This window comes from Mustela nivalis, assembly GCF_964662115.1.
Source record: "Mustela nivalis genome assembly, chromosome: 7".
NCBI lineage: Eukaryota > Metazoa > Chordata > Mammalia > Carnivora > Mustelidae > Mustela > Mustela nivalis.
The window spans coordinates 126,341,139-126,366,301 of NC_139026.1; the positions used below are offsets into that span (position 1 = coordinate 126,341,139).

The 25,163-nt window shown below is 45.3% G+C and overlaps 1 protein-coding gene across 5 annotated transcripts in view; it reads right to left on the minus strand.

Annotated features, from left to right (window-relative positions):
* The window catches only part of ST8SIA6 (ST8 alpha-N-acetyl-neuraminide alpha-2,8-sialyltransferase 6), a 147,615-nt gene that overhangs the window by 76,136 nt on the left and 46,316 nt on the right, over positions 1–25,163 (minus strand). For 2 of the 5 annotated variants that reach the window (XM_082742025.1, XM_082742030.1), the window contains exon 3: positions 3,492–3,581. In XM_082742025.1, the coding sequence (XP_082598151.1) occupies positions 3,492–3,581 (90 nt within the window). Of the gene's footprint in view, positions 1–3,491; positions 3,582–16,295; positions 16,473–19,940; positions 20,121–21,395; positions 21,539–25,163 lie in introns of those variants that run through there. The other 3 variants (XM_082742028.1, XM_082742027.1, XM_082742026.1) reach the window with 3 other exon arrangements.

Below are 25,163 nucleotides of genomic sequence, written 5' to 3' on the forward strand. Positions count from 1 at the left end.
TACACTCCTGAGGGGCCACAATCATCATCCCTGCTGGCCTCCAGACCAGGAGATCCAGAAGTATCCTCTGGACAAGAGTACAAAAATCGGGGCTCCAGATAAGTATATAACCTCCTCTTTGGCAGGTCTCATCAATCTGTAGCAAGGCCAAGGTGGTGCTCAAGAATAGTGTCTCCCCGCTTACATTCCCAGGGAGCACCACGTCAGCCTCCAGATGCTGGGAAACCAAAAGCCTATCCCTCACGCCAAAGCTCCAGGCTAAGTAAGTAGGCCTTTTTCAGAGGAAGACAGGTTGTGTTTCAGTCTGTTGTCTGCGAAGTATCCTGGATGTGGTGGCTGGACAATAACTGTTCTTTGAATTGTTACCTTTCCATGATGCTTAAGAACTCCAGCCCCCTTAGCTGATGTGACCAGGCAATCAGATGGTGTTCCTGTACGGACTGCGCATGCCCCCTGGACGGCTAATGTCGGGGGTAGGGCATGCTCGCTGACTTCAGAAAGGGAGCGGGACAATGTTTCAACAGTGTGTGCCCCCGAGTTTCAGGAATAGTGGGACAGTGCCTTGCCTGTGTGCTGGCTTTTGGCTGGGTGCCGGAGAATACCGTGATCACTTAGGCTCACCTGCCCCTGCCAGGGAGCAGGACAGTGTTGCAACCACCCACAGTTCTGGCTGCAGCAAGGCAATGGAATAGGGCCACGTCCATGGAGCTCAGAATCTCAGACAATAAAGAACTGCGATTCCAGAACTGCTGTCCTCCAAATAGCGACTGTTTAATTTTCTTTTATTCAAAGATGTACTAAAGACCAAAGGAGAAAAAGAGCAGTTTCCCTATAACTGTGTCTTCCTAGGTTTTATTTTCGCAAACCTAAAGGGACAAATTGGCTAAAGAAAGAGAAAATTCTAAGACTTTACCAGACCATGACGAAAACAGAGCTAAATAATTATTTCTGAGAAAATGAAATTACTTTTTATCACCCCATATTGAATAGCCCTCCCGACTGTCCCCTGTAAGTCTATAATAGCACTGAGTCGCAGAACACACAATTCCTGACAACAGATGATACAACTGAAAAAATTAGTCTCCTGTGTGCAAAATAACACTTTCATAACAATGGGCAATTCATGCTTGCTCTCTCTAGACCTTTGCCAAACAGAATACCCGCGCAGGCTAATTATGTGAGCTAGTTGAAAATTGTGTGCATAATGGAAATGCATCCCCCTGAAGAGCAGCCAAGAAGAGGTCTCAGCACCAAATCTAAAACAATAGAAAAAGTGCAAGAGCAAACATGAGGGCACAGGCACAGACATTCTCATTAGCACACGGCCACTGACTGTTTTTGTTGACGCACTTAATAAAGTTGTTAAATTCTGTCCTTGGAAGAAAAAAAAACAACAACCTTCCACGATTAAAGAATTTTCTTCCATGCTGACTCAAGTGCTTTGCTTCAATGTACAGCTATGGGTCATTTTTACATTGAGGACTTTTGTGACTCAAAGGCAAAGGCAACCTTTGCAAAGGCAAAGTCAAAGGTCAAAGGCAACCTTCACGTGCAGCGTCACACATCAGGCAAGGAGTCGCACCAGCCTGTCACAGGGTATGGTGGAGCAAGGACTGATTTTTCCAAGTTCTACTTTCCACGTGTCATTGTGCCATGTCTGATGCTGGGAGCCTGCAGGAGGTATGGGATTCGAGATCCCTGGGGAAAGTTTCAGAGAAAGACCTGTAGCCCCCACACCCAACAAATAAAGCAACAGCTATACCATGATAAAAATAGATGTGTTGCACCATCTGTAACGTGTGAGCTACTTTAGGTCCACCACAAAATTGAATGAATTTATCATGCAGAGAGAGATGCATGTGCAACAGTTTCTTCTAGCCAAACTATGGTAAGTGAGGGTCCTGGCAAGAATGATAGCCCACTCGTCTATAGTCTTTTAAGAACAGCTTCTGAAAGGGACTTTTTCAAAAGGCCTGGGCTGGATGTAGGGAAATCCAAGCACAATGTCAGGGGACTGTTAATGGCTTATTCCTGACATGAAGGGTCCAGGGAGAGAATGAAAGCCGAGGGAGGGAGAGAAAGAGACACCTAACAAAAGTCATGACCTTCATTTGAGATAGAGCCCTTTCCTTTGGCCAAGGAGGTGGTTCACCTACAGCACCACCACAAAGAAAGATCCTTTCCTCTTTCTGTTCTCCTTCTGGTATTCCCCTCTGACTCAAATCCAAAGAAAACTAGATGACAAGGAGCAAGAGGTATGCTGATGAAGTCCTTGTGGGTCAACATTCCAGGGCAAAGAAATGCACAGACCAAACTATAATGAAGAGAGAAAAGGTGGTCAGATGTGGCGGACAGAAGGCACACAGCACAGTAGATTTCTCCAGGAAGCATAAGGGTCCATCGGTTGGAATTTAGGGAAAAGAAAACTGAAATTTTATTGGGGCTATCCTTTTGTAATAAACTGAGCTAACACACAGGACTGGATGGTCAAACCAGATGAACGTAAATCAGAGATCGTACTCAGTCTCGGGGTTCCCTAATAATTTCAAGGATCCAGGCATTCAAGAGGCTCAGACCAAGAAGTGATGTCCTGGGCTGGCAGCAGTGGTCACCCTGGTACTATGTTCCTGCCCTGAACATGACTGTCTGGCCCGGAATAGCAGCTGAGGTTTCCAAGTGAGAGCTGTGGGGTTCTTTACACCGCAGGAATATTTATACTATACTATAAAACCTTTCCCTTTTAAGCCCCCAAAGTCAGATAACCTATGGGTTCCTCTCTGGGGAGCCCTGCCTCGAAGATCCTGGGTTCCAGGATCTGAGTATGATTAATACTAAATGCAACTCAGCTTGGTTCCTTTGAGGAAGGTGACAGATGTAAGCACAGGCCCCTTGCCCCACACTCACACCCTTCATCCCACACTGCCTGCCTGCAACCCATCAGACTCTTAGGCCACCAGGGGCTCTCCTATTGTGAAGCTTGGAGCTTTAAGATCTCCCTTCCCAGTAGGAAGAAGATGGTACAGAAATCTCTCTAAAACACAGGATTGGAAGCAGGTGGGGGGTTGGGTGGGATTGGGGAGTGGAAAGTGAACCACCACTAGACCTAGGAGTAAACCTGCTAACCTTCTGGAATTATAAGCGATTCCGGACAAGTGTACATTTTTCTAGGATAGCATCCAGAATGCTTCCAGGCTCCTCAAAAGAGTGAAGGCCTATAAAGTCTAGCCAGTAAAACTACACAGAGTTTTCAGTGAATGGGAATCCAGAGACAGATAAATTGAGTCCCCACTACCAGGGTCTCACCCTGGCCTGCTCTGTGCACCCCACCCCCGCCTCTGTCCACCTGCTCACCAGAGAGAGCTTCTCAGAGCCCCAGGGGAAGCCTGAGCATGAACACAGTCTCATTTTCCAAAAGGTTTCAAAGTAAAACATTTTTGAATGCAAAACACTTCTTCTAAAAATTCGATTAAATGTTAAAAAGTAGAACTTACCTTTTTAGTTTGCTAGATAATGTCTGAAAGCCGTCTTGTAGTCTTTTGCATGTTTCTGTCAGCTGGAGGGACTTCTCACTCAGATATGTGCTGTTCCATGAAAGAGATTTTAAAAAGATTGATTTAAAATGAGAGCCATAAGATAACGTTAACAACATCCAGATATAATTGATCCAGTGTGCCCAAATGAAGTCTGATTTTCATCCCATTATTGGATTTCTCCGTGGAAAAGGAAATTGATATTTTCACCTCTGACAGGTCTAAATTAGGAAAAAAAAAAAAAAAAAAAAAAGTTTGCACTATAAAGTCAAAACAGGAAAGAACTCCCGGTGGAAGACTTTGTATTTTCAGGTTTTCATATCTTGTTAGTATTTCCAATGAACACATCACTGAACAGTTGTAATCATTCCATGCATCACCCGTCACGTTAAAGAGACACTGTCTGGCGGGAAGCATACACATACAAGAGATCAGTATTCTCTCCAAAAAGAAAGCATGGTCGGTCTGGCCCGTGATTACTATGACACCCATGATATGAGAGCTTGTTCTTTTTGTTTCATGAACTTGGAAAACTGGAGATGGAAAGAAGCCAAATGAAAAAGCAAGTTAAGGAAATGGATCATGGGGTCGGGCAGCCTCCTGAGCCTCCGAGACACACGTGGGCTTCATCTCGCTCCAGATCAGCTTCTACACCTCAAGTCTAACCACATACTACTGTTGTCATGATGGAGACATGATAGAGGAAACAATGTAAAGCATTTGGTACCTTGGCTGAGACCATAAATCCCTGAAACAGTATCCACTCACACTCTCCTTAAACTCCCAAAATATGCACAGAATTCTGACCTAGCATTAAATGCATTTATTAAATCATCCTGAAGGTATTTGCTGAGAACCTGGTAGGGGCTGGAGGCCAGGCACAGGCTGCTTTGGTAGATAAAACAGGCAGGGGCACTTTCCCCGAGGGGGCATCAAGTCTGGTCGCGGAGAAAGCTGGTCCTCAAACAAAAAGCCACACAAATGAATACAGAATGATGAACTGTGACTGGGATCATTAAAACAGCAGGGGGTGCCGCTGGAGTGCATAATGGGAAGACCTCTGCACCCTCAGGGAGCCTCTGAGACAGTGTTGTGCAGGTTGGAGACTGCAAGGATAATCTAAGGGAGCCAGGTGAACTATGGGAGGTTGGGGGGGGGGGGTTCCAGGCAGAGGACAAAGCAGGTGCAAAGGCCCCAGAATGGAGCAGCAGCCCAGAGCATCTGAGGAACTGAAAGAAGTAGGCAAGCATGCAGGACTGCTAAAGCATGTGGAGAATCCATCCTAGTAACAAGGGGAAGCAGGACAGTCCTGCGACCCTTGTGTACATTTTCAGAGCTTCCCTTTGCTGAGAAAACAGCTGAAGGGAGGCAGGGCTGCTGAAAAGCTGGGCTGGTTAGGAGAGAGAGGAAGGCAGTTCGTCTTCCTAGCTGGGTGACAATGGAACACGATGTGCCGATACCCAGCCAGCAGGTGCCTTATGGAACAGGGTCTGCGCCCTGCTTGGGAGACGCCTGCTGCCCAGCTGGCTGGCTTTCCTGGGCAGTTGCACTCCCTGAAATTTAGGGATCCAGACAGCTTGGACAGACGGTCTCGTGGCACCTTCATTCCAACAACCTGCTTCTGTACCTGTGCGGTAAGAGAAGAAAGCTCTGGAAAGCGTGACCCCCATCTCTGCATGGGTCAGCCTGGCCAGAAGTAGGCACAGGCCCACCCTGACTGCAAACCCCAACAGCCAGAACAAGGCACAGGCCCACCCCGAATGCAGAGTGGAGCCAGAAGCTGACAGACAGTGAGATCTGTTCTGCAGGTAAGACTGACAGGATTTCATAATAAATTGGATCCAGGAAGTGAGGGGAGCAAGAGGTGTGAAGGTAAAGATATACACAAGACAGCTTCATAATTAGTTCTCCGGTATTTCTCAGCAAGGCTTTCTAAAAACACTGTCCACAGAGCACCTACAGACACAAAAATCCTTCTTTATCCTGATCTGACTGGTTCCCCCACCCCCATCTCCTTTCTCCTTCTCCCTCCTCCGTCTTCAGGCCTGACCTTCTGTGCTTTCTGAATATATTATCGTACCTTCCAAGGATTTGTTTATTTCTAATTTGCTGTGTATTTTATTCAGGCAGCACCGTTAATGAAGTGAATTACCAGGCCAACAGCGCTTTGAATTATGATGGCTTTGCAATACTGAATTGTGCAACTGTGGCGAGCGGGCACCAGTGGGATTTAGTGTCCCACAACTTCCCTTAAATTGGAGAGTATCTTTGTTAATAAAAAGTCAGAACAGTTTTGTCCAACTGAAATCACAGAAGATCCGTGGAAAGCAAATGAGAGTGTCTGCTGTGAAGTGAAGATGAGAACATGATGTCAGGGGGAAAAACAGGGTCTGAGGGATCAGGAGGGCCAGCCTTTAGGGTTTCCTTTATAAAAATCTTTACTCAATAAAGTCGTTAAATGGAGGCTATAGATTGAATGTTTACCACCCCCCCCCACCCCTGAATTCGTATGCCAAAATTCTGACCTCCAAGGTGATGGCAAGCGGAGGAGGGATGCTTGGGAGGTGATGAAAACATGCCAGGGTGGGTCAGGAATGCAATTAGTGCCCTTATAAAATCGGCCTGGGAGTCCCCAGGCTGCCCTGTGAAGTTACAGTAAGAGAGCGCCACCTCAGAGGAAGTGAGCCCTCACCAGAGCTGAACGGGCCGCCATCTTGGACATCCAGCCTCCAGAGAGGGGAAATACATCTATGGTTGTTTATAAGCCACTCGCTCGACACTAGTCTGTTCCAGCAGCCCGAACGGACAAAGACAAGGAGATACACAGGATGTGTACAAAAACACCTGGCACACAGAAGTCACTAAATCCATATTAGGCTTTTATTCTAATGCATCACTGTATTCGTTCCTCAAACCTGTCATGGTTATTGACACACACGGGTCAGAAACCTGTCCCACCCCTAGAAGCTACTTCTCTGTGAAAGGGACAGAAAGGGAAGCCCCTTGATCTCTCTTTGTTTCTGTTTCTCTCCTGCCTCCTTTCATTCAGGGTCTTCATACTTTTCTTCCTTTCATCTAATGTCCTTAAAACCTGCCGAGGAAAACAGTAAGATACTCACACGCAGAATCGGTATTCAGACATCTGTCTACATTAGGCGTCTGACCAATACAGACCCTTTGTCTGCCCTCCAGAGAAGTCTCTCCGTTCATGCTGTTTTCAACTATGTTTGTTATTTAAAGTGACAAAAGTACATTTTAACAATGTAACTGCTATTTTTTAAAATATATTTTTAGATTATTTATCTATTTGTCAGAGAGAGAGAGCACAAGCAGGGGAGCAGCAGGCAAAGGGAGAAGCAGATTCTGCTCAGCAGAGAGCCCAACGCAGGACTCGATCCCAGGACCCTGGGATCACGGCCTGAGCCAAAGGCAGATGCTTAACCCACTGAGCCACCCAGGTGTCCCTGTAACTACCATGTTTTAAAATGCCTGAATATCTGAGAGCCTGAGAGACACCAGGAGTCCCAGGAGACACGAGAGCATTAGAAGGTGAGACAGCCTGGTTAGGTTAGCTGGTCAGACCTCTCTGCCATGCAAGTAGGTAAGAATTAGATGTTGGGGGCACCTGGGTGGCTCAGTGGGTTAAAGCCTCTGCCTTCAGCTCAGGTCATGGTCCCAGGGTCCTGGGATTGAACCCCACATCGGGTTCCCTGCTCAGCGGGGAGCCTGCTTCCTCCTCTCTCTCTCTCTCTGCCTGCCTCTCTGCCTACTTGTAATCTGTCTGTCAAACAAATAAATAAAATTAAAAAAAAAAAGAATTAGATGTTGCTTGGATATAAGCTCTTTCAGAGGACTATGATGGAGTAACTTGCTCTTGGACAAGGAGAAGAAGAAACCTTGTCAGTTCTGATTGGAGAAAAGACATGGGGACATCTCCCAGACGGGCCAAAAGAGAGAAAGTGGGAACTAATCAAGGTGCAGGCAGGAATTCTGAAGCCCCAGAATCAAAGGCAAGCTGGCAGAATGAGAGATTGCCACAAAGCAGGTGCGGGCGGATCTGTAACCCAGAAAGGAGTCTCAGAGATCAGGTTGGAATGGCCCATCCTAAGGGACCAGGGGGCAGGGAGAACCTGAAATGGTCAAGGCAGCTACAGAATGAAGCACATCACAACCTGACATTGGAGAGCTCATGGTCAGGCGGAAGTCCAGGATATCAGTGCAGGGGGCCCCCAAAACTAACTCAACTTGGTGGTCTGAGCAGTTGGGTGTAGGGAGAGAAAAAGCAACGAATCAAGAGGGCTTCCAGGGAAGCTCTAATAACGAAGTACTGTGGGACTGACTCTCTCAGGCTTCAAACACGAATTCTGGTTTTTTCTGCCAACTCTGAGACTTTTTTTTTTTTTTTTTCATTTCAATTTCTGGTGAAGGCCCTTCTAAAATACTTCTAACTGGAATCAGGTTCAGAAAAGGATCGGGTGGCATATGATCCAGTGAGCTGCACAGCTGAGAGCGCCCCCAAGACCAGTCACAGAAGAGACAGTGACCATCCCCTTGGAGAGGCACGAGACCTTGGACCCCAGAGCACTTGAAGCCTCCCAGACCAGCGAGCAGAGATGGCTCTAACTAGCCAGCCAGTGCCTCTTTAATCACTCCATTATAAGAACACAGTCTCTGCTCACGGGTTGCCGTGCAAGACCGTTACCTTCAGACCGCTCTCAATTCCTTTCTCTCTTTGTATTCTGTCACTTCCCCCTGGCAAAGCTGCAGTAATGGAGACTCCTGGCCTCATCCATTGCTATACCTGACCCCTGAGGACCACTGGAAATAAGCAATCACACAGGTAGGTGGTTGGTGCCTTGATACATCAATGGTGTCCAATTTGCTTGGTCTTTGGTCCGTCTTGATGATTCCGCTCCTCGTCACCAGCTAGCCTCCCTTCTTGCTTTCCTCAATGGCTACCTACCCATTCACCGGCATCTGCTTTCCAGACTTCTCACTTAATCATGTGTCCTATCTCAGAGAAAAGCAGTGCTGTCAGGTGTGAACTGATCTCTAGGGACCAGCCAACCTTACTTTCCATCTCAGCAAACCAGTCTCCCTGCCCAGCAAAAGGATAGTCGACCTGCCACCCCATCCCTCCCTGTCTCCTCTGAGATCTGGGCCCATCCCTTTATTTTGTTCCCTTTCTCTCCCATGGTCTCCTCCTTCTCCTCATGCTCAATTCTCTACCAACTCATTGTCAAAACAGAACAAATCTCATTCTGCTATTCCCCTTTACCTATTACCTTGGCTCTCAGAATGTACCCTGCCACTATTGCTTTTCTTCTCCAAATCCACTCAGCTGTTCTTGGAAAGTATCACCAAATCTTGGGGATATTTTGGTCCTCCTACTTTGCCTCCCAGTAGCTGGACAGCAGTCTCCCCTCTCTGCACCTGGTCCCCATCACAGTCCTCTCTCCCTGGTCTTCTACTCTGTTCCCCAGGGTTCTTTTGTTCTGCCTGTTAATTTTATGTAACTGGCTGGTGTTCAGTGACAGCATTCCCCAGGACTTTCTCCGGATCTCTTGTCTTCTCAGCCTGCCTGTTTTCTCCAAACATCTCCACCAACCTCCTGTCCCTTCCGCTCCGTCCTCACTGGCCCATGGGTGGTTGTTGCATGTGCACATCTGATGGTGACATTTCCCTGTGCAAAGCCCTTTCTTGACCCACATCACCCTTGGCACATGCTCCCCAGTCCTTGACTGGACATACAGCTCCATCTAGGACCCGGACTCCAAGATTCCACTCTCCTCTTTCACAGACAGTTTGCTAAATGCTAAATGCTACAAATTCCTCTTTCTCCCTTCCTTGTAAATCTTGTACTATGGATTCTGACTGCTTTTATTATTTAATTATAGAATTTATTTGTGTGGTACAGGCAAGCAAGCCTTCAGGCACATTTTCCTCACTTCGCTGTGTCGGGGGAGAAAAAAATCTTTTAATAAGATTTGGGGGAAAAATATACACAAAACCAAGCATTTCTGCTATCATTATCTGTGTGATCTCCTTTTTTAGAAATGCTGTCTTTTTAAGTCAGTCTTGAGTTGAAAGCGATCGCTTTACAGAGCCACCCGGCAAAATTTTGCAGAAAAACGGTAAGTTTAAGGAGGACACGGCTCCTGCAAAAGGCTAAAAATTAAGCCTCTGATGATATAAAGAATATCCCTTTAAAAAACACACACACACACAAGGGATTCAATCTCTACAAGATGTCACCAGTCCTTAGTGGGCATCCACAAAAACCTCTAAAACAGACTTGACATCACCTTCTGAGCATGACTTGTAATTCAGGCCGTCATGAAATCGGTCCCCTGGAGAAGAGTAATCTGCCTGCAGGTGACCGAGGTCTTTCAAGGACACTTCCAAGGACACCCAAATTCTATTTATGGTGGTCATAAAGGAGGCAAAATTGGAATGTGAGTCTAAATGAAAAGCTTAAAACCCAACCAATTGTAGTCTCTCTGAGGAAACAATGCTTTAACAGATGGAGAATGCACCGTAGTCATGAAAAGCCCAAGATTAAGGATTCTTCCTTTGACTTCTCGTGCTCCTTCCCTACTCCTGAGAAGAGGAGCCCGGAAGAGTGGACAAGGCCTCCTGACCACCTGCTGAAACCGCCCTGCAGAGAGGGGTAAGAGGTGATAGTGACCACCAGGGCTCTGACTTGTCCAAGTCATCAAGCAAAATATTCCTTAAAATTGCCCCCCACCTCCTCTGGCTCACCTCATAGTTTCCCTAAATGACAGATACAAGTCCCCGCCCACTGCACAGTCTGATTGTTCTCTGAGCTTGGTTAACCCGAGTCTGCCTTCAAAATACCAATCACACACAGGACATGGCGAAACCCACCGAGAGATGAGGGGCAGACCCTGGCCTGCCTGTTCGTTCAGTCATTCGCTATAGCATCCATGGAGCTCAAAGCTTGCGTCACTAAGAATAGTGACTACTGGAGACAAGACAGTAAACAGGACAGTGTCCCTGCCGCCTTGAGCAAAGAATCCCGTGAGGAGGACAGACAGGACAGACATGACAGACACGCCTGCCATGCTGACTTTGCAGAAAAAATGCCGGCTATTTTCTGCAATCATATTAATTCCAAGGAACCATGAATCTGTGTTTTGGTGGGTGCCATTTAATTCAAAATAACAGAATGTGCTTTTAAAACGACCAGACAGAACTTCGCTCTTTTATCCATGAACACGGCAGCCAACTGAAATTGCAGACATTTCTGCAATCTCCGCGGACTTGCTTTTACCTTAATGCTTGCCTGTCTTTAGTTTCCCCTTGACAAAGATTAATTAGGTAGCTCTCTGCACTACTAAATCAGCAACCATAATGTATTCTGGCCCCCTACCATGGCTGAAAGATAGTTTTCAAAAACGTACAATCATAAATCTCATACAGATGTAACGTGAACCCGTGTTAAAGATTTTATTCTATTCATAATGAGAAAATCAGTTCAAGGGAGAATCCAAGGTACAGACACATTGATAGATCAGGAATATTGAGGTGTACGCACAAATGGGGGTCAAACAGGTGGAGAGGGGCAGGGAAGCCAGTTGGACCTCTACTGGGTAAGACATAGTTTGCATATTTATAGACAAGAGTAATATTGCATTGCTGAGCTAACTACAACTTACAGAGTTGTAAAATTGCTCCCAAGGGATCAGAATCAGATAACTCGGAAGTGTGTGATCTGAACAAGGCAAACTTATCCACTAAAGCAAAAATTTTCCCTAGAGTATGAACAGTATCGTTCCCCATCACTACGATGTTGAAAGAAAGATCCATAGGCATGAACCTAATAGACTTCCGCTTCTGCTGAATTTAAGCCTCTCCACTCCCAAAGCTTGCTGCAAGGGAAAGAGGTGGGCCAGGCTCAGGTGTGGAGCCTTTGAGGCAGATGGGGAACACGGACTCACCTGCAAAGGTTGAAGTGATTTAGCAAAAGGACAAGTCTGATATGGAGATTAATTAAAACTTCAAATCTAAATGAGCAACAGGAGGGACAAAACAGAGAGGAGAGAAAATAGCACAATGGGGACAAATGGAAGACAAGCGACAAGCTTTGGAGCACCCGGTCTCATCTCGCCGTCCTCCAGTGGGAGATCCTTGGGGACTCGAGATAAACTCGAACGCGTAGGGTCGGGGTGGACTTCGTCCACACTGCAGCGTCTCTAAGTATTTTGTTTTAACCCATCTCCAACAACGGTCTCTTGCTCCATACAGCCAAAATTGTTTTGACTTCTCTTGAATGTGTTTTGAGTCTGAAATTCTCAGAGAAGCCGAGTATCCTTTTAATGAGAGTATCCATGCTCCTTGATGCAAAAATTCTGAGCTGCGCTCCTGGTTAAGCTTGAAGGTCATAAGAGCAGCATCTACCGTGTGGTCACTAGGTTCCAGGTGCTCTTTGAAACACTTTATATATGCATCATCTCGTTTATTCCTTGCAATGAATATTCAGTGTAGGCACTGCGTCCATTTTCCAGATGAGGAGCCCAGTAAGATGAAAGAATATACCCCAAATCACTCTGCTGGTTAGAACTGGAGTGGGTTCACTATTCACATGGTTTGAGCCCAGACGCTATGGTTCTGTGTTCTTAACCACTATATTATTCTGCTTCTATTCATAGGCAGGAAAATCTGTCCTTCAATGGAGAGCTACTCACTGTCTATAGCAACATCTGTCCTGATTTCCAGGTGACCTAATTCTGAATCTATGGGGGCTGATGAAGACTTTCTCCTTGACCAAACTCTAGTCAGGCTCCTCTGAGCTTTTTCAACAAGACCCCATCCTTGGGAATGTCTTTAAGGGTTCAATTTCAGCAAGAATTCTGCTAAGTCAGTTTAGCCAGAAGCCTTCATCCTCTACAAGTGATCATCTTGAATACCTGACCAAGTTACTCATTCCCCCCTGTCCACCAGTGGTAACTAACACCCCGGCCTGCCTGCAGTGAGAATCCTGCCAGGCCAGTTCAGCCAGAATGCCCCTTATCCCAGTGCCTCCTCTTGTTAATCTGTTCACTAACTCCTGCCCCTCGTTCTCCTTGGCTATAAATCCCCCCACTTCTTGTGCTCCTCAGAGTTGAGCCCAATCTCTCTCCCCTGCTTAAACACTCCATTGCGATGGTCCCCACCCCTATCTTGATAGAAACGAATAAAGTCTGCCTCCCCATTTTAACATGGGTCATGAATAATTTTTTCTTTAACAGAGCTATTTTGTGATTCTATAAATTGTAGCTAGCTGACAGCAAAGCAAAATAATTCTTGTCGATAGGCGTACAAATGAATTATGTCCAGTGGAGAGACAACTCTCCCCCACGGTGGGGAAATTAGGTTTGCCTCCATTTGCACATTCCTCTCAATATTCCTGATCTAGATTTGTATTCATTCCTTTGAATACATATGAAACCATATGAATGCTTGTTAACACCTTACCAGTTTCCCTTACAGATGAGTTAGACGAAATATCTCAAAAGTGTTCATTTTCATATCTGTAGAAGAGGAGTGCTTTTATCTTTTTAATAAAACTATCCTTTTTTTTTTTTTTTTTGGTAAAACTATCTTCCAGCACTCTGAATGAGAGTGTTGAAGATATTTCCAAATGGAATAAACAGATTCCCCTGACCAAGAAGACAAACACCGGCAGCAAGCTGACCCTAGTTCGGATCTGTTGCACACTAGATGCTGAGCTCCAAGAAAGTTATTGAACACCTCTGTGCTTTCAGCTTCATGTCCAAAATGGAGATAACACTACCTCTTTGACAGATATGATGCTGTCTGTAAGAGATAATGCATGGACACACTCACCACAGTGGCTGGAACAGAAAGCTCACTTGAGAAGGATGCAGCAGGAAACCTCAAGGTGCTTGTCACTATGAAGGGTACCTCTAGAAGCAAGATTCTCAAACTACAATGTGCCTCTGAATCACCTATGAGATTTACTAAGATGCAGATTCTGGGTCAGGAGGTCTGGGATCTGGCCGAATACTCTGCATTTCCAACAAGCCTCCGCTGATGCCAGTCCTACTGGACTAAGCATCACACCTCAAATAAAGTCTTAAAAGAAGCTGATCATTGGTCAACCTGATCATTGATTATCTCCCCTCAGAGCTTTTCCTGATAGCCTAGAGTTAGACTTTCAAGAAATGTAGGACTGGGGCACCTGGGTGGCTCAGTGGCTTAAAGCCTCTGCCTTCAGCTCAGGTCATGATCCCAGGGTCCTGGGATCGAGCCCCGAGTTGGGCTCTCTGCTCAGCAGGGAGCCTTGCTTTCCTCTCTCTCTCGGCCTGCCTCTCTGCCTACTTGTGATCTCTGTCTGTCAAATAAATAAATAAAATCTTTATTAAAAAAAAAGAAAAGAGAAAGAACCTAGATGTCCATCAACAGATGAATGGATCAAGAAGATGTGGTATATATACACAATGGAATACTATGCAGCCATCAAAAGAAATGAAATCTTGCCATTTGCAACAACATGGATGGAGCTAGAGCGTATCATGCTTAGCGAAATAAGTCAAGCAGAGAAAGACAACTATCATATGATCTCCCTGATATGAGGAAGTGGTGATGCAACATGTAGGCTTAAGTGGGTAGAAGAAGAATAAATGAAACAAGATGGGATTGGGAGGGAGACAAACCATAAGTGACTCTTAATCTCACAAAACAAACTGAGGGTTGCTGGGGGGAGGGGGTTTGGGAGAAGGGGGCGGGATTATGGACATTGGGGAGGGTATGTGATTTGGTGAGTGCTGTGAAGTGTGTAAACCTGGTGATTCACAGACCTGTACCCCTGGGGATAAAAATATATGTTTATAAAAAATAAAAAATTAAAAAAAAATAAAAAATAAAAAATAAAAAAAAAGAAAAGAAATGTAGGACTGTCTTACAGCCAGAAGCAACAGTGGGAAAAACAATGAAACAAAAAATTACCAGAGTAAAATGAGTTAAGTGACCATGTCACTAACAAGAGTATGTTGCTGCTTTTAGGTTTTCAGATGAACAGCTCAACAAAGGAAATAATACAGGAGGAGATTTATGGTACTGAGAACATTTAACATAATTGCTTTCCTGAGTCCAGATGTAGCGCTCATCTTCCCTGGAGCTCTGCTACAGAGAAACCACACAACTAGCCTCCAGCATCACCAAATCCTCCACTCAGCCCCACCAACCAGTCAAACACAACCCTCCCATGGGGATTATTCCAGAAAACTGGATGGTAATTGAAGGATATGGCCTTTACTGAGAAAAGGCCAAAGGACATGAGTTGGAAATGTCTCTAAAATGTCAGTTAAAATCCATGTTGAAATGTCCATATTTGCTATGCAAGTCTCATCGAGGTTCTTCATCCCAACTCCCCACCCCCAAAAAAAGAAGGAAAAAAAAAAAGAAAGAAACTTCTCTGTCAACTAAATATTTCCTCAATAAAACGCAGATAAAAATTTAAAGGAGAAATAACTTTTCTGTATATCCATGCTAAGCCTATAGTGGAGTTTGAGGTAGAGCTATAGCCACTGGGTAACTTCTAAGATTTTTTTTTTTTTTTGAGAGAGACAGGGCTCCCTTGCTAGCAGAGGTGAGGGGTGGGATGTGAGGGGAGGGACAGGGGAGAGAGAGAGAATCTTAAGCAGGCTCCATGCCCAGTGGCGATCCCAACCCAGGGCTCCTTCCTATGGCCCCAAGATCATGACCTGAACCAAAATCAGGAGTCTGACACTGAACAGAATGAGCCATCCAGGCACCCTGAATAACACTTACAAATTCAAAACTATGTAACTATTTGAACCATAACTACAATTTTAAAATAAGCTTAGTCATCAAAGGGTGGAATGATCTTATAACCTGCAAGTCCATAGTTCATTTTTATATAATTGTATTTCATACTCATTTTCAGAAAAGCATTGGGGTCAAATACTGCAAAGATGATTTCATGCAATCTTGTTTAAAAAACAAAATGAACAAAGTTAAACAGGGCGGTGCGATAGTTTCTGATCATCAGAGCAAGGAAAAGTCAAAGCAATGCAGACTGCTGCCAAGACCAGGAGCCAGCATGGAAAAGCTGCCTAATCAATGCAGAAGCTCCAGGGAAATTATATGGTATTAAAATATAAACAATCCAAAAGCTAGGCATTGAACACATTTGAGCAGTGAGCAAAATCCTAATTTACTGGCTTAACATTCCTGAGTAGTGGACGGTGATCTATCCCATAAAGGCTGTTTGCATTTACTTGTGGAATTGAGGTTAGTGTCACCAGAACAAAAATCAGGGCAAAGAATCTGTCATGAAATATGCCTAAACATTGTGGGGGGGGCACCTTGAGTATGAAATAAAATAATATGTCATAATAAAATAAAAGTAGGGGCGCCTGGGTGGCTCAGTGGGTTAAGCCGCTGCCTTCGGCTCAGGTCATGATCTCAGGGTCCTGGGATCGAGTCCCGCATCGGGCTCTCTGCTCAGCAGGGAGCCTGCTTCCTCCTCTCTCTCTCTGCCTGCCTCTCTGCCTGCTTGTGATCTCTGTCTGTCAAATAAATAAATAAAATCTTTAAAAATAAATAAATAAATAAAATAAAATAAAATAAAAGTAGCCAGTGGAACATTTCCTCTCTCTGTGGCAATTTTATAAATGGCAAGTGAGGCAAAAGGTTCTGTCGCAGAATAATGATGATTTTCACAATTCTGAGGCTACGTCATTCAGTTTAACAGGAAGTATCTCAGATGTTCATTACCTGTGACGCCTTTTCTCTATGAGCCATGTTTTGTAAGACAGTGATGAAAAAATGTTAAACTAGAATTTCTCAAAAAGCAACTTCTGGGGGCGTCTGGGTGGCTCAGTGGGTTAAGCCTCTGCCTTCGGCTCAGGTCGTGATCTCAGCGTCCTGCGATCAAGTCCCACATCGGGCTCTCTGCTCAGCAGGGAGCCTGCTTCCTCCTCTCTGCCTGCTTCTCTGCCTACTTGTGATCTCTCTGTCAAATAAATAAATAAAATCTAAAAAAAAAAAAAAAAAAAGCAACTTCTGGAATTCGCCCTTGCTTCGCTGTTAAACATTTCTATACCTGCCTGCACATGATTGTGTCCTCTCATCCCTTAGGGCCTCCCTTTAATAAATCTGAATGAATAGGCAAATGGATAAATGATAACTAAACCTAAGGTAGTGCAACTATAACTCATTCAGTGGGGAAAAAAAAGATTTTTGGAGTCATTCAGCCTGAAAAGACAGAGAAAATTCTAGAAAAAAAAATTAATTAGAACCAAAAGGGTGTTCTGCTTAATCGCCAGCTAATTCTAAGATTTAATTACCCAGGGGTGCCTGGGTGGCTCAGTTGGTTGAGTCTTTGCCTTCTGCTCAGGTCATGATCCCAGGCTCTTTGATCGAGTCCCACATCCGGCTTCTTGCTCAGCGGGGAGCCTGCTTCTCCCTCTCTCTGCCACTCCCCCCTGCTTGTGCTCTCTCTCTCTCTCTGACAAATAAATAAATAAAATCTTCAAAAAAAATTTAATTATCCAGAAGAACCCACTCCCTGTTCATTTTGAGATTTTACTGTATTTAAAATGATGTTGTCCAAATGTCCTTATTCATACTGAATGAAAGTTTAAGAGAATTGGATAACCGAATTGACTGAGCTTACGTAAACCATAATTAGGAAGTGTTAGGAGAGTATCCTAAGAGACCCATCCATCTCAAAATGGAGCGATACAATTACAGATGAAATTCAACAAGGACACAGCACAACATAATAATCCTTGAAAAGACGAAACACAATTACTCGAATGGGGTGTTGGGTTCTGAGCAGCACAGTCATTCATGTCTCATTTCATGCAACTCCAGAGCAATAACCTTACTCAACACAACTCAATTCCTGATTACATTAAAGGCTATTAATCTCCTATCTGCCAGTCACAATTTCCGATCTGATCAAACGTCCTGCTGTTGTTACTTCACTTAAAATTTGGAATAATCTGATTCTAGTTCAATCAGAGTTCCTGTGTCTGGTTATGGATTTTTTTGTCGTTTGTCTGGATGTTTGCTTTTTCCTTTGCTCTGTCATGTTGGAACTTTGCAAACCCCATGGGCTCTCTTGGACACGACCTCTTTTCCTGTATGCCTGAAGTTCTCCTTGAGAATGCCTTTCCTCTGTAGGACATCCCTTCGTGCTCTTTAACTAAGTACTAGTCCCATTTCCTGTTCATCTGAAAAACTAGTCTCTGGGAGTGCGGTCATAGACGGTAATGAGTTCTAATGAGTTTTTAATAAATTGCACTTCAAATGAACAAATTTGCATTAAAAAAAGATGCTTTTAAGGATGTTTTTCTGTCCTCCTGTACAGCCCCATTTGCAAAGAAAGCTCCCCTCTGGTCTGGGCTGAATAGTGAGATCACTTTGAGCCTTTGGGGGTGCTCCTACCCTTAGGGCTCTGCAGTCCCTGTCCACATTTACCCAAGTCCCAACCTCCCATTCCACTCCCATTGGATAGATCTGCCTTTTCCAGCTTTGACCTTGGGGATCTCTCTCGGGCATGTGCAGCAATCACGGTGACTACCCTCCTATCACTGACCCCTGGCTCCGATTGCCTTGGACAACATCTGCCCTCACCCTACCCCCAGCTCTGCCTTCCCAGAGCCTCACCCCATTCCACCAATCCAACACTGGCCAAGCCAGCCCCAGCCCCTCTCGACAGGGGCTCAGAGAAATTAGCAATCTAATCAAAGTAGGGAGTCAGGCTCCAAAACAGCCCAAATGTTAGACAAATGTTGGGCATAGAGGAACTCAAGCCAGGCCATGGGAACCTCCGTTCTACATTAAGTGTCAAGCAATAGGCCTGATAAGGTCATGCTCGGGGATGAACCTGAGTGGAGACCAGTGTGCCTGAACTCCCCCACGGGAGTCTAGGGGATCTGATCCATCCATGGCTCCATCAGAATGGCTGCATCAGTCTGAAACTGCCTGTTCCTAATACACGGGCCTTTTAGGTACTTTGTCTACAAGAACTTTACAGGAATGGGTCTGTAATCAATGGAAGTGCATATTAACATAGGAGAATCAAGGAGGAGTTGAGATAAAGGAACACGCAGTGCGAGCATTTTATTATCTAACACACCTCTTTTTCAATTCTATCAAAAATGAAATCTGTTCTATCTATTCTCATCACTGAGTGCATTTTTTTAAAATTCAGAAATACAATATTCAGAATGATGACTTTTATTACAGCTGTGGGTTTTTCCTTAGGCAATAAACGATTCCATCTAATTCAACTGCTTATTATCTTTTTTTTCTCAACTCTTGTATTTCTTTCCCAGTAATAACCTATATTTTCTCAACTTTTAAAATCTCTTTATTAGACACAATTGAATGTAATTTGGGATTTACAAGTCTTATCACATTCTGATTCTGCCTGAGTAATTCTGAACACAAAAAGTACAGACTGCATGTAATTTCTTCAGAGTTCCTATAACACTCTGCTTGAGATTTATGAAATAAAAATTATGGTGCTTTGACCATCTTTCCATCTAGTCATTGCTGGCATCTGGAAAACACAAGAAGCCGGACTTGTCCAATGTCCCACTCTGAAACTTCACCCTTCCAGGGTTGTTTGAAATGGAAATACCATTTTCCCAAGGCGGTTGGCCAAAGAGCTACAACTAAGCGGAACCAGTCCTTTTTGATGCAATTATTCAGCCATTCATAAATCTATATTATGTGCTATCATTTACATATTATGACTTTGTTCCTGGTGTCAGCTATAGTGGAATGCCTTAAGGAAATCAAGATACATTATATCTACTGCATTATTTTAGCTAACCAGGCTGATACCTCAACTTAGAGTTTACCATGCATTTCCATGTGATACTCAGAATAATCCTGTGAAGTGAGGACTTCCATCACCAGTCTCATAAACTAAATATGATTTCTTAGTGCTGACTTAGACCATGTGTCTAGCTCACTGATGCTAGCATTCTCCCTGCAGTAATTCTTTAATTGTTTAGAGACTTTCTTCCAATGCACACACCTGCCTTCATTTCTTTCTGTTCCCAGTGCATGCCCCTCCCCAAATATCCCGAATCTCCCTTGCCCCTCTCTCTGCATTGCCCTTGCCTGGAAAATTCAGAGCTCTGAAAATACCCAACCTCTGCCACCTGGGCCTACCCCCAACCGGCCAAATACTGCTGGAGAAGAAGCACGCACTTCTGCTGAATGGCTGTGCTTTAAATTCAGCTCTACAGACTTCAAATGGGCATTTAATGATAACTGGCAATCCTCTTGTCTCCTGAATGAATTTCAATCTCTCTCCCAGTCATTCCTTCATTTCTTCTCTTCTCTGCTCCCACCTCCCCCACCCCCCACTTCTACCCTTCCGGCAGCGGAGAGCCTTACCTCATACTTTACTGAGCGAACAGAAGCCCATGGAGGGCAACGCGTTCCTACGCCTTCCGCTACATCTAAAACCTCTGGGTTTCCTGTGCCTCTCTCTCTTAGTCGCTTGGGCTGCAGCACAAAATGCCACATCCTGGGTGGCTTAACCAATAGGCACTTATTTTCTCGCAGTTCCAGAAGCTGAAAGTCCAAGATCAAAGTGCCCCTGGGTCTGGTTTCTTCTCTACGACCAGTGCCCCTCTCTCCCGGGTCATTCTTGCAAGCATTCAAAGGTGCTCCTCCCTGACTCCCCATCCTCCACCACGTCCCTTCAAAACAGTTCTCTGAAGCACTATTAAAATCACTGTCTCTCCCTTAACAATTTTCTCACTCATCACACAACTCAAATCTGCTTGCCTCCAAAAGGCTCCTCAACATCCCAAACTGCTCCAAATTCAATGGTGTGCTTCTTCTTATTTTACTCAATTTTTCGGCAACATGTGATCCAGGGCACCACTCTCTTTCCTGAAAATTCTCCTCCTTGGAGCCATGATGGCATACTCTCCTGGGTCTTTCTGCTTGCTTCGACTCCTCTTTCAAACCTCTAGATCTGGGAGCGCCCTAGAATTTGTTCCCGTATCTTCTGGCATCATCTTCGCTTCTCTGGCTATTTCCAATGCTAAGTGATCTCACCCGACTTCCCGGCTTTGCCTGTCTCTCTGGCGGTGATACCCAAATTTATATGTGCAGCTCTGACCTCCCCCCTGATCTCCAGACTCATTTATACCATCCAAGCACCTATGTGACAGCTCCTCTTGGATGTCTAATAGTCTTGTCAAGTGTAGCGTATCCAAAACATAACCCTTGACTTCCCCTCCCTCTTCCAGACCTTCCCATCTGAGTGGATGGCAACGAAATGCTCAAACCAAAACGTTCATCATCCTTGACTCCCCCCGCCCTTCTCTTATCTCTGACATCCAGTCCTTTGGCAAGTCTGCCTCAAATCCATCGACTTCCCTTTATCTCTACCTCTAGCCCTCTAGCCCAAGGCACCTCGGTCTCTCCCCTGGACTGCTCCTACCGCATCCTTCCTCGTCCTTCTGCTTTCATTGTGACCCACCGCCGTCCATATGCAGCTCCTAGAAGAATCTTTTAAAAACTTAAATCATACCTTTTGTCTTTGCCTTACACAAAACCACTCTGTGGTTTCACTTATCATCAGAACAAAACTCAAAATTATCACTAAGGCTTGCGTCCTGTATTATCTGACCGTCCAGACGTCTCTTCCTACCCTGGCCCCGGCTCCGCTGGGCCCCCCACTCTCAATGGTCCATTCTTTCTGTTTCTCAAACAGACCAAGCTCAGGGTCTACCTACCCACTGCTCCCCCTGCCTTGAAAATTCTTTCTCCTCATTCACTCAAATGTCGGCCCCTCAAAGTGGCTTTTCCTACTTCCTGTCTAAAAGAGACCCTCACCTGTCCTCAGTGCTGCCTTTCTATCTCCCTCGTCCAGCTTATCACCATGAACTCCAAGAGGGCCGAGCTTCGCTCTGTCATGTTCCATTCCCTGCTCTCTCTCCAGCAGAGAGCACACACCTGGTGTACAACGAAGACTCACTGAGAGAATGAAACTGGTTGCGCGTTCTCTCCCTCCTCCAGGATACCACAATGGCCTTAACCATTCCTCCATTTTCCCCCCACGACATCTGTCTCCTAAGGAGAGCTGTCTCAGCCAAGCTGCTCCTGGGTTCTTCGTATATCAGAGTCAGAGAGTTGACAGAGAATTAATAAAGGGGGAGATAGAACCTGAAAGGCTGGGGAAGGGAAAGACTTCGAGAAATTGGCTGTCAGTCAACAATAATAAAGAACAGAGGTCTGAGTGAGCAGGCAGGGGGAGGAAGCACCAGGAAGGGGGAAGAAAAAATCCATGTGGTCTAGACGTAAGAGACGTAAGAGTTCTCTCCACACTTGTCCAGTCTGCGTCTCTGGAAGGGGTGGAGGAGAGAAACCAGAGACAAGAGCTGAGGATTCTGAGCTGAACCCCTTTTCATGTGTGTCAAGAGAAAGGAAAATAAGAACATAATTTTTTTTTTCACATTGAGTTGTGCTTCCTCAAATACTGGGAGTTGAACTACAAGGACCCTAAGGTTCTGACAGAAACTGAGGTTCTGACAGATCATGTGACATGACCACAGCCGTTCCGTTGACAGTGGCAAAGTGGCAAACCCAGAGCTGCTGCCTCCGGGCTGGAGTTACTGTGCCTACATCGCCTCGGTCCCTCCCTAACAAGAGACTCAGTTAACTGTGTGTGTCTGGTTCCTCCTTCACAATGTGGCCTCCTTTTGTTACCGCCTTCCTTCTCAATGCTCCCCATAATTTCAGTCACGCTCTCCCATTCCTGGTTTCCAAAATATCTCTATCCCCCCTCCAAATATCGAAACAGAGTTTGTTCCATCTTTTGCTTCCTATCACCTCTCCTCTTCTCTGTAGTTCCTGAACCCTTAACGGTAACAGGTCTCCAATTCCGCGTGTCAGGAACACTTAGTTCCTGGCGGACAGTCTGCCTACATCCGGGGAAGGGAATTATTGAAAGCGACAAGGTGATCTGGGACCCGCTCTTCACCTGTCCTGGGCTCCCACGCTTCTTTATCGTGAAGTGTTTCCTACGGGGAGATCATTGTTCTTGAAAGAAGTGGGGAGTCACAGTGGAATAGAGCAGTTCTTCTCTCCCCGCCTTCAGGGGACACTATGCAGTTGGCCCCATGCACGAAGTCTATCCCTTTCTCTTTTTTGCTGGGAATATGGTTATGCAAACACATCAGAGGTCATTAGAGGTCACCGTCCTCCAGCCTTTTCAGGACCTTGTCCGACTTGCAGGATGTCCTGACTTCGTCCCCTGACCCAGCTTTCCTGAATCTGACGCCGTGTTGTCATCCACATGCTAAGCTCACCTCCCAATTCTGTCACTTACATTCACACCTTCAGAATGTTTTTTTTCAATAGCTTTCCCACACGGCACCCCGAAGACAGACACAGGCGTGAGGTGATAAAATGATAACCATGATATAATTTTTTAACATTATTATGTCAAAGACCAAGAACTCTGAAAGCCTTGATGAAAGAGAGAACAGGCTTTTCGAGGATGGTGAAGTCCTTGGAATGTCAAAGCCACTGGTGATCATCCCAGAACTCCCTCGGAGGATCAGCCCCCAAGAATAAGGGTCCTCTGATAATTACCTCTCCGAGCCAGTTGAACTGCTTCTACTTTTGAGGGTCATGAAATTCGGGCTCAGGTGGACAGAGGATGCTGTGGGTTCTGCACAATCCCTCTTCTGGGATGGCCATGTTCATCCCACCAGCTGCTGGGAGGGGCATCTGACCTGGATCCTTCCCTAGAAACCACACTCAGGGGAAGGAGCAGCTCCAGCAAGGTCACATGCCCAGGAAGGCAGCTAGGACTGATCAGTGCCCAGGGGCCAGCTTGTGGCCAAGGCCTCTGAGGCAACTGCATTAGGACCCAACTCCTCCCACGGCTACATTCTGCTTCTCTCCCTCCCTCCCCCACAGTATTCCTGAGAGCACTTCCTCATAGACTCCCTGCACACAAATTTCCATCCCAGAGTCTACTTTCCAGGGAAGCCAGTGTCCAACAATCCCCGATACACCAGGAATCATAGAGTATGTACTTTAATTCACAGGTGCTTCTAGTTGGTATGCAAAAAAAAAAATCACATATAAAAACTGTCCAGTTAACTAGAGCTGAAATGAGCAAGATTTAAAAAGATGCATACAAAGTTAGAATAAATCTTTTCTTTAAAATTATTGTATTTATTTATTTATTTGAAAGAGAGAGGGACAGAGCATGAAAAGCAGAGAGGGACAGAGGGACCGAGGGAGGGACAAGCCGACTCCGCAGTGACCACAGATGCCCACGTGGGGCTCAGTCCCAGGACCCCGAGATCCTGACCTGAGCTGAAGGCAGACACTTAACTGACTGAGCCATCCAGGTGCCCAAAGTCAGAACAAGTCTTAAACTGGATTTTATTTCCTTTCTGGGATATTTTCCATAGGTATGACTGCCAGAATATAAAACAAAACAAAACAACCACTTAGGAAGAAAGCTTACATTTCAAATGATCAACTATTCTAAGGGCACCTGAATGGCTCAGTCAGTTAAGCGTTTGACTCTTGATTTCAGCTTGGGTCATGATCTCAAGGTTGCAGGATCAAGCCCCGTGTTGGGCTCCACGCTCAGCACAGGGTCTACTTGAGATTCTCTCTCTCCCTCTCCCTCTCCCCATTCCCCCACTCATGCTCATATTCTCTCTTTCTCTCTAATAAATAAATCTTTAAAAAAAGAAAGAAAGAAACAGTCAACTTACTGCAACTCTTGTGAAATATCTTTTTTTTTAAAGATTATTTATTTGACAGACGGAGATCACAAGTAGGCAGAGAGGCAGGCAGAGAGAGAGAGGAGGAAGCAGGCTCCCTGCTGAGCAGAGAGCCCGATGCAGGGCTCGATCCCAGGACCCTGGGATCATGACCTGAGCCGAAGGCAGAGGCTTTAACCCACTGAGCCACCCAGGTGCGCCATGAATTATCATTTTTAACCTCCAGTCTGTGCTCTGGGTTATCATTTTCCCCCACAAGTAGCGGATTAAGAGTTTTTTTTACAGGCCAGAATGTAGGCAGTCAGGAGCAATTGCCCAGATTCAGAGAGACAGAATTTCGATATCACCTTTCGTCTTCCTACGACACTGATCTCCTCTTTACCAAATGGCAGCCAACAGCTACTTTCACCATTAGCGGCAGATTATGTGCTCCGCAGCAAACACAGCCTTCAATAATCCTGCTCCTCCCTTACCAGCATCCCCAGGCTCAAGGGAAAATGCATTGATGTCGTTATGGCTCTCGACACATTGATTAATCAGGTAATACACATTCTAAACACTTAGTGAAATGGACTGTAAAAAAACTATCTTACGGACTCTCACGGGCGATGATTTATCTTCTCTTATTTCAATGGCAATGTTGTCTCGATGTCTTTGGAATCGGTGGTACTTAAAAATCATCCGAAAATGCCTGGGCTTTGCGGATCCAACATCATTTAAAGTTCACCGAATTTGGCCAAAATTTTCAAAACCATTAGACAAACAATACGATGCATGCTAAGACACAGAGACAGGAATGCTAGAAAATATTAGAAGGTGTTTCATGCTATGGACCAGCTAGGACGACGGACGG